The sequence below is a fragment of the Eretmochelys imbricata genome, chromosome 14 (assembly GCF_965152235.1).
Source record: "Eretmochelys imbricata isolate rEreImb1 chromosome 14, rEreImb1.hap1, whole genome shotgun sequence".
Lineage (NCBI taxonomy): Eukaryota > Metazoa > Chordata > Testudines > Cheloniidae > Eretmochelys > Eretmochelys imbricata.
The window spans coordinates 3,373,312-3,382,969 of NC_135585.1; the positions used below are offsets into that span (position 1 = coordinate 3,373,312).

At 62.1% G+C, this 9,658-nt stretch overlaps 1 protein-coding gene across 1 annotated transcript; it reads right to left on the minus strand.

Annotated features, from left to right (window-relative positions):
• Positions 1-273: 273 nt before the first annotated feature.
• GPR142 (G protein-coupled receptor 142) lies at positions 274-4,007 on the minus strand. Its single transcript, XM_077833865.1, has 2 exons — positions 3,869-4,007; positions 274-1,154 (listed from the first exon to the last, which is right to left on the minus strand). Exons 1-2 carry the CDS (start codon positions 4,005-4,007, stop codon positions 274-276), a joined length of 1,020 nt encoding a protein of 339 aa, XP_077689991.1.
• Between the last annotated feature and the right edge of the window lie 5,651 nt (positions 4,008-9,658).

Consider the following 9,658-nt stretch of genomic DNA (forward strand, 5'->3'; position numbering starts at 1 on the left):
TCACAGGTGCCTCAAGTCAGGCCACCAGGTCTGAGCATTCCTGCTCTGTTGGGGCTACTGCACCAGCTGGCATCTTGCCCATGCCAACTAGTGCCAGCTGCCTCCTATCCAGCCAGTACACTGTTGCCCTGGCTGCTGCACGCCCCATCTCGCCCTCTGCCCAAGCCCCTCGGGGGCTGGGATGCGAGGGGCCCGGTGGGAATGGGGTAGCCAGGCTGCACATTCCGGTGACTGGGAACCCTTTGAGAGCAGGACCGCACCGACGCTGTTGCCCTAAAGGGACACACTCTCCAGCAGCCCCTGCGGTTTCAGAGCCGAGTGCAGAAAGCCCCCGTTGTTGGGCGGCTGGCCGTGCCCGGTGCAGAGAGGACTGCAGGAGCGGATCACCTCCCCGGCCGTGCGGCGGAAGGTCTTGCTGACGAAGCAGTAGAAGAAGAAGTTGACGGTGGTGTTGAGCATGGCAATCATGTTGGCTAGGTTCAGAGCCACGTGCAGCCTCTGGTCCTTGCTGGTGGAGCCCGTGTAGAGGTGGAAGAGGATAACGCACGTCCGGGGTGCCCACAGCACAGTGAAGATGGTGGTGACGGCCATCAGCATGGTGATGGTCTTGCCCATGCGCCGGCGGTGCCCGTCCACCCGCTTCCCCCACTTGAGCTTGCAGACGATGACGGAGTTGGTGGCCAGGAAGATGCTGCAGGGGATGAAGTACATGGTGAAGCAGTGAACCCACTTGAGGACCTTGTCCACGGTGGTGGGCGGCTGGGAGTCATGCCAGATGTCCAGCCACCAGTAGAAGGGGATCCCGGTGGCCAGCGCCGTGCCGAAGACGGCGGCGATGATCTTCCGGGTGCGCTCGGGGTAGGAGAGCATGCGGTAATGCAGCGGGCGGCACAAGGCCACGTAGCGGTCGGCCGTCAGCAGCACGGTCACCCAGATGGAGGCGTGGTTGGTGGCAAACTGCAGGACGTTGACGGTGTGGATGAAGGCGTGGGGCCCCTCACGGGCCAGGATGGCCATCTGCAGGATGAAGCCCATGAAGATGATGATGACCTGGGTGAGGATGTCGGAGGCAGTCAGGGCCAGCAGGTACCAGTAGGACGATTTCTTTGTCCTGACAGCCAGGCGGGACAGGGCGACGGCCGTCAGGATGTTAACTGGAGCAGGGACAAAGCACAGCAAGAAGTTGAAGGTGTTTGCCCAGCACAGAGGGAAGGTCTGAAATTGGCCGGATCTAGGGATGCCCGTGCTCCTAGAGCAAAGCATGGCTCCATGCTGCGTCTGGGGTAACCTGAGCATCTGCCACCCCATCTCAAGATCTGCAGGGAGATGCCACCTGTGAAGTTACTGCTTGCAAGGCAACCCGGCACGGAGCTGGAGAGAGGAACCAGCATCCTCCTCTCTCAATCTCGACATTCGCTGCTGGGTCCGGGGAGACTGCCAGCTCCTGCACTGCTGGGGGGGGGGGGGGCGTCTTGGCTGAAAGCAAAGTGCTAGGTGCTGGGAATGGGCCAGGGCTAAGCTGCACCTGGGGATGGAGGCTGGGCTGAGCTGGGCATCTATAAATACCACTGCGCAGGGCGCATTTGCTGGTTAATCTCTCCTCTGGGTCAGCCTGAGAGATGCAGATGCCGTCTGTCCCTGAAAGCAGCGGCAACTGGGCCTCCGCTCACCTAGGTTTGACGGCCCCTTGGGCAAAGCCAGCCAGGCAGAAATTAGCCAACCTTTGGGGGCCGCCGGCACGGTGCCCCCTCCTGGCAGGCCTGCTGTAATTGCAAGCTCAACTGTGTACAGTGAGTGAAAGTTCACGCCACCGTAACCTAGGAGAACAAACGTTGCTGGGCAAAGGTGCAAAGGGGAGACAGACAGACGGACTCAATCCAAGCAGGCTATAACTCCCGCTCCTTGAGTTATCCTGTGTCTACCCCTCTTCCCCCAGGGTTCTTTTCCTCCCCACCTTATTTCTTCCCTTCCCCTCTCTCCCTTCTTTTTCCTTCTGTCTGATAAGCGTCTGGCTTAACCAGCCAAGACAGTATATTTTGCAACAGTGCTGGGAGCCTGTGACCAGAAAGGCAGCAAAATGCAAGGTCCTAAATGGCCCATCGCTGGTACAAGTTTGCCAGGGCTCAGGGTGGCTGATCAGATCGTGAGCTAGGCCTGGGTCTTTTCAGCAGCGAGGCTGCAAGTGAGAGTTAACACCAGAGACTGACGCTGCATTTTCTCTCATCGCTGTTCTTCTCTTTCCCCTTTTGTGGGTCTTTGTCTTGTCTTCTAGGAAACGGGATCGGACTTTAACAGCAGCACCAGCTCCAGCCCACCTCACTAAAGTAATCCCTTCTCCCAAAAAGATTATTACCATCTTTAACACCATCTAAGAGACGGTCAGACAAGGGGGGGGTCTTTCTAAAATCTCTCTCCAGCTACAGGGAAAGGGAACAAGGGCTGTCAAACTGAAAGCTTTACTCAACCCTTTATATTCCAAAGGCTTTCACTCTTTTTCCTTCTTTTCTGTACCATTACTAATGGGTGAAAAGGCTGTTGAATGGTGTGTTTGCCATGGTGCTAAACGGGCTCCGGTCTCTGGGTACCAGCCCCCGGACCGGCACTGTTTAATGCTGCCCAGTGACTGGGTCACATTATCTCCTTTGGCTCTTTGGGCTCATTTATTCCATCTAAATGCACACACCAGGCCCTAGCTCGGCAGGTCGGGGAGGAAGCTACTGGCTTGCTGGGATGTAGCCCCACAAATTTAGGGGCCTGGATCCCTCTCTTCCCACCATCGCTGGAGGCGAATGTTTTTATAAAGACGCTCTGGCGTCCCAAGGCTCCCCTCCAACACTTTCTAAAGCAAGTTTCATGTTTTCATTGGGAAATTGTAGTGAATTTATACTTTAAAACAGGTTAAAAAAATGAAACAGGTTGAAATGGAAACAAAATGTTGCAAAATGATCAGAAGGTTTTGATTGCCCCGACCCGACGTCTCGGTTCGCAAAAACATCGGAGCTTCCAACCCCTCGTCCTGTTCTGGGACGGGGAAAACCCCCAAATGGTGAACTCCCCCAGGCCGGGAAAAGTACTTCCCACCCCACTCCAGCAGCGCTAGCCTGGGGGTGCAGCAGGGGAGTCACGGCTCAACTGGCCACCAGAGGGCACCAGGACAGGCCAAACGCGGGGATGGAAACGGCAAGCTAGGGTGGCAGCAGTGTCTGCTCTCCGTCCCGGGCACAGCTGTGCCCTCGGGTATGGGCCTGTGGCCTTGTGCCTCTCACAGGAGCTCAGCCCCTCTGAGCGAGGGCAGGACGTGATGGCCACACCCAGCGTCCTCCCTGACTGCCCCCCAAAGGGGGCACAATTCTCAATGCCAACCCACCAGCCTGGGCGCCAGGGGGCCCTGGGGAGCCCGGACAGCCTCACACCCTCAGTCGCGGCACCCTCCTCTCCTCCCACACTCCGGTGTGTGGGCATCCCTTGCTCGGGCTGCCCGACCCCTGTACTGCCCCCGCCCATCGCTCGTCTCTGCCCCGGCCCGGTCCAGACGCACAAGGTCGGCATGAAGCATTAGACCTAGCACAACCCCCCCCGAGATCCGGGGGGCCAAGCCACCCAGGATGCAGCCCTGCTAGCTCCAGGGAAGGCCCCCAGCCTAACTGGTGCCGTCGGCAGGGCGGAGGGACCCTCTCCACCCGGCCGCTCGGTGAATCCCCTGGGCTAGGCAGCCTCCCGGCGAAACGCACCGCAGCCAGTCCCGTCCCTTCCCCCCGGGGGTGAGGTGGTGGCTGTGTCTCCGGCAGCCCCGAATCCCTGGCCCCGGAGCAGCACCAGGCGCAGTGGGGCAAGGGAGCCCTCCCCCCCCACCCCGTCCCAGCCTTACCTGGCAGCCCGAGGCCCAGCAGGACGCTGTAGTAAATGACGGGGATGATCTCCTCCCCGCAGAGAGACTGCTGCTCCCACTCCCGCGGCTCGGCGCTGCTCACCCGGGCCCCATCTGTGCTGTTGGGCAGCAGGATCATCGTCCTTCACCATTGGCAGCTGGCGGGGGGAAGCCAAGGGCATCAGGCCACGCCACGGGACCCCCAGCAGTCTCTGCTCAGCGCCAGAGCGCTGGGCTCGAACCCTGCCCCCGGCCAACGCCGGGGTGAGCCAGTGTGGGGCCTGGGCCAGACCCCACGATGCTCCTCACACGGCCGAGCACAACTGGTGTCTCAGGACTGGAGCAGGGGGTGGGGGAGAGCAGGGTCGGGAGTGAGGGGCACCAGCAGAGCTGGGTGTGGGGTGCCCAGGGCTGGGCTAGCAGGGGGCTGCGGGTCGGGAGTGAGGGGCGCCGGCAGAGCTGGGCTAGCAGGGGGCTGCGGGTCGGGAGTGAGGGGCGCTGGCAGAGCTGGGCTAGCAGGGGGCTGCGGGTCAGGAGTGAGGGGCGCCGGCAGAGCTGGGCTAGCAGGGGGCTGCGGGTCGGGAGTGAGGGGCGCCGGCAGAGCTGGGCTAGCAGGGGGCTGCGGGTCAGGAGTGAGGGGCGCCGGCAGAGCTGGGCTAGCAGGGGGCTGCGGGTCGGGAGTGAGGGGCGCCGGCAGAGCTGGGCTAGCAGGGGGCTGCGGGTCAGGAGTGAGGGGCGCCGGCAGAGCTGGGCTAGCAGGGGGCTGCGGGTCGGGAGTGAGGGGCACCAGCAGAGCTGGGTGTGGGGTGCCCAGGGCTGGGCTAGCAGGGGGCTGCGGGTCGGGAGTGAGGGGCGCCGGCAGAGCTGGGCTAGCAGGGGGCTGCGGGTCGGGAGTGAGGGGCGCCGGCAGAGCTGGGCTAGCAGGGGGCTGCGGGTCGGGAGTGAGGGGCGCCGGCAGAGCTGGGCTAGCAGGGGGCTGCGGGTCGGGAGTGAGGAGCAGAGGCAGATCTGGGAGGGGGTACACAGGGGGGTCAGAAATGCTGCAGCTACTTTCATGCTCGGAGGTGGCACTGACCCCTTCCCCCCGTCCCCGTCCCTGGAGCTCCAGAGCCCTCGGGGGCCCTACATGTGCTGCCCCACATGGGGCTGAGTAGCTACTGAGCTCTGTGATTGGCCAACAGCCTTTACGGGTCCAGCACTGCGATTGGCTGAGCAGCTGTTAGCGCTAATTAAAACACCCCGGGCGTGGCTTCCCGCCAGCCGTTATTTCATTTGCAGCCCTGGGCTCCCAGCGGCTGGTTCAGGGACCGGCTTGGTCACCGACCGGGTGCTGCGAGCAGACACGACACAGGCAGGCCCCAGCCACTGAGCCATGATGGAGCGAGGGGTCCTGGCTGAGCCGGGCAGGAGCCGGGCTGCAGCCTGCAGCCTCCAGAGCCTGGAGCAAGGCCTTGCCCGACCCGCGGTGCTCCCAGGACCCTGGCCCTGAAGTGGGGAGCTCATGTTAAGCCCAGTGCATCCCCCAGCTGAGCCCTGATTCGGGCAGATGGGAGATCTCCCCATGCCCCGTAGGTGGGGGCCGTGCCAGGCTCATTGCCACTGTGGACTGGTGTGGACGGGGGAACCTGTCACACATGCACATGGGTTACATGAGCACGTGGGAGCACCCGTGTGTAAGCGCCAGAAGCAGAATTTACTGGCTGCACACAGCACGTCTCAAAGGGGGCATTTCCCAAGCTAGCCCCTGCCAGTGACGCTCTGCAGTGACGCGAGCCCCTGCCAGTGACGCTCTGCAGTGACGCGAGCCCCTGCCACTGATGCTCTGCAGTGATGCGAGCCCCTGCCAGTGACGCTCTGCAGTGACGTGAGCCCCTGCCAGTGACGCTCTGCAGTGACCCGAGCCCCTGCCAGTGACGCTCTGCAGTGAGGCGAGCCCCTGCCAGTGACACTCTGCAGTGCTGCGAGCCCCTGCCAGTGATGCTCTGCAGTGACCCGAGCCCCTGCCAGTGACGCTCTGCAGTGACCCGAGCCCCTGCCTGTGATGCTCTGCAGTGACCCGAGCCCCTGCCAGTGACGCTCTGCAGTGACCCGAGCCCCTGCCTGTGATGCTCTGCAGTGACGTGAGCCCCTGCCAGTGACGCTCTGCAGTGACGTGAGCCCCTGCCAGTGATGCTCTGCAGTGACCCGAGCCCCTGCCAGTGACGCTCTGCAGTGACCCGAGCCCCTGCCAGTGACGCTCTGCAGTGACCCGAGCCCCTGCCTGTGATGCTCTGCAGTGACGTGAGCCCCTGCCAGTGACGCTCTGCAGTGACGTGAGCCCCTGCCAGTGATGCTCTGCAGTGACCCGAGCCCCTGCCAGTGACGCTCTGCAGAACCTACAGTCCCAAAGGTTCCTTTCTGGAGTAATGGGCTGGTGGCCCAGGTCCAACCCAGGGTGATCTCGGGCCTCTCCCTGCTGTACTTCCCCTCTCCGGGAGGGCGGGTGGCAGCCGGGCAGGAGAACACTCTCTCAGCAGACAGCCTGCGCCGCTGTTTGTCTGCTCAGCCCCGTTCCCGACTCGGAGAAAACCGGATCAAACCGCGTGTGCTGGGGTTGCAGCTCCTGCCCCAGCAACGTCGCTGCCCAGTGCTCGGTGCAGACCCAGGGACGCTCCGGCCGTGCAGCCGGAACGACCGCCTGTGCGTATTGTCAGCCTCACCTCAGGGCCGGCGTATGTGCGTGGGGGGTTGCAGCCGGAGCCAGCACAGAGAGCGGGGTGGCTTATCACGGCCCCGCCGGGAAGACGCCAGGGACCGGCCATGGCTCTGTGCCAGCCTTACTGTTATTCCCGCGAGTTACAAACTGCTCTGCAGGGCTCGCCGGCTCAGGCCCACGGGTCAGTCGTGCAAGGTGCAGGGCATGGGTGTAGCCGCTCAGCTGGACAGCCGGCTCCCCAGGTGTGAGGGCTGGACTGAGCCCTGGTGGGCCCAGTTTAGTCACAACACCACAGCACTTTTGTGATTGGCTGAAGCTGGGGATTTTCTAAGCCAATGAGAAGGCAGCCCTTGGGTACGGGACAGGTAAGTATCTGTCATTACTACAGCCAGGGTAAGGTGCTTTTGGCTTGGCTGGCTGGGTCGCCCCGGCTATGCGCCTCCCTTGGTTCTCACTGTAGGGAAATCTAGTAGCGCAAAGTTAAGGGTGCCCAGAGGGATCTGGTGCCCTTCCAGGGGGCTGAGTTCAGCAAAACCCAGTCCTCTCACCCCAGGACATACAGCACCAAGGCCTGTGCCCAGGCAATCCACCCTCTGCCCTCTTCGAGTGATGCCCCAAGACGCCCACAGCACGACCCTGCGCTCAGCCTTTGCTGATAGTGCCGGGAGCAGGGCGCAGGACCAGTCTGGGATGGAGCCTAGCACCTTCTCTTTGCACATTTTGCCAAGTTCAGGTGAGCTGCACTGCCCCGGGGACCTCTGTGCAGCCCGCGCCCCAGAAATAACCCCACACCTGGGGGATTTCACAACCCCGTCACAGTGCCTTTGGCTCACCCAGACAACACCCACACACCACTGGCATGCCCGGCTGGCCAGCCCCATGGGCGCACTACTGACCCAGGCTGGACAACTCTGCTGAAGTGGGGCAACCTGCATCCCGAAGAGTCCCCGGACACTTGTTTCCGTCCATCACTCCCACGGGGTTCAGAGCAGGTGCTCAGACCCCCCCCCCAGGGCCCCCCAGATTGCCTGATATCACAGTCACAGCTCTGCCAAGCTTCGCCACCAAAGTCCTCTACCATTCAAGGCAGCTACCCACACACAGTGCCTGCCGCTGGAGAGCATGAGCTAAGTCCCAGCGGCTCCTGCTAGCTCGCAGGGGGCAGAGGGAAGATTGCTGAAGCTGTTTCTTCACTCTGGCCCCTGGTTTTCCGAGGTTTTGCAGAATGGAGCAGGCTGGAAGGATGGGGGATACTACAGGGCGACTGTAACGCAGTGAATCTCATTGAATCCAGCCCCATGTCCCAGCAGGTGGTGGCCTCATGTTCCTGTTGGGATAACGGTAGCGCCCTGTGGGCCCCAACTGAGAGCAGGGCCCCACTGTGCCAGGCGCTGCACAGCCACAGAGTAAGAGACAGTTCCTGGCCCAAGTTGCTCCCAGTCTCAACAGACAGCAGGCGGGTGAAGGGAGGGTCATTCTGCCCATTTTACAGGTAGCCAACCGAGGCCCAGGGAGGTGCACTTGCCTGCCCAAGGGAGCCTACGCAGAGCCAGGAATTTAACCCAGATCTCCTGAGTCCCAGCCCAGTGCTTTATCCACACGGTCCCCCTTCCTTTGTGGGCAGGGAGGCAGATGTAATCCCTATTAGCTGGCTCTGTACACGCAGGAGCCCCCGGCCCTGCCCTGTGTGTATATTAGACACCGTGTGAGGAGCAAAAGTGCCCCCCCGCCCGATTCTCAAAACCGGCTGCGCTACCATTTGTCCGAGCTCCTCAGGCCAGACCCCTCCCGGCTCCGCAGACGCTGCTGCCCCAGACCTCAGGGCCCCGGCGGGATTAAGAACCGGGTGTGGAGAAACGGCTGCCAAATCAGCTCAGATGGGGCCTGGCTGGTGCAAGCCCCTTTTCCCTCAGGCTCCCGCGGACCGACGGGGGGATCCAGTTCCAGCGCTGGCGACTCGAGGTCATTGAGGTCCCTCCCAGTGAGCTCTAAGCTCTTCTTTGGCGTGTCTTGTGCCCGCTGAACCAGCACTGACCGAGGAGCTGCCCTCGGGCCGCTGAGCCCTCAGGGGGCCAGTCCCTGGCACTGGGGTACTGGGCGACCCCCTCTGGTCATGCACCTGGCCCGCTGACCGGTGCTGCACCTGGACAGACGTGTCCTTTCCTTGGGGTCTGTGTGCCCCTCAGCAGGGACCCAGAGGAACAGGACAGAGCGGGGGAGCAGCTGCCAGTCCCAGCTTGTCCCCAGGTGCCAGCCTGTGGCCCCCGCTCAGCCTGCTTCTGGCCTCGGGGGCCCTTAGGAGTCGGGCATTTAACTGTGCAGACCCTGCCGGGGTCAGATCCCAGGGTTGGCCGCAAGAAGCATGTCTGCACTCACCTCCCTGGGACGCTGTCTGTCTGTCTGTCTGTCTGCAGGCAGGCTGCTTTGTCCCAGGGAGGTGGGGATCTGGCCTCTGAAGCTGTCAGGGATTCACACTCCAGGGTCTCGTCCTGCCTCCAGAGTGCCGGGAAATGAACAAGCCAGAAATCGCTAGCGTGTTACAGCGGAGAACCTGTCACATCAGCAAAACGCTTCTGCCAAACCCCAGATTGGAGCATGACCCCCTGCCGGAAAGGACTCCCCAGCAGCTATGTGCCCTGGAGAATTCATCCGACATGCCACACCCCACCCAGGGCAGGGAGAATGAAGGTAGAGAGATAGAGAGATAGACAGAGGGGGGTATGGGGATAGCTAGATAGCAGGGTGTATGTGGGGATGGATGGATGGATAGACAGATTGCAGGGTAGATGTGGGGAGAGATAGATAGGTAGGGTATGTCAATCAAATTGGTAAATCATATCTGTATAATCCACCGGGCAAACTCCTAACCCCCCCGCCGCACACCCAAAGGAGTCCTTTATTGACAAGCAGGTAAAATAGGACCCTCTCGCCTGTCTTTAGGTCCAGCCCTTCCCACCGTGGGCTCTGGCGGGCGGGCTCTGGTCACGTGCCCTGGCCGTGTGTCCAGGGGGCGCGTCTCCCCCTCACTCTGCCCCACACTTGCCATCTTGCCCTTGGCTCTTTGAGAGCAGCCTGCCCTCGGCTGCAGGGTCTCC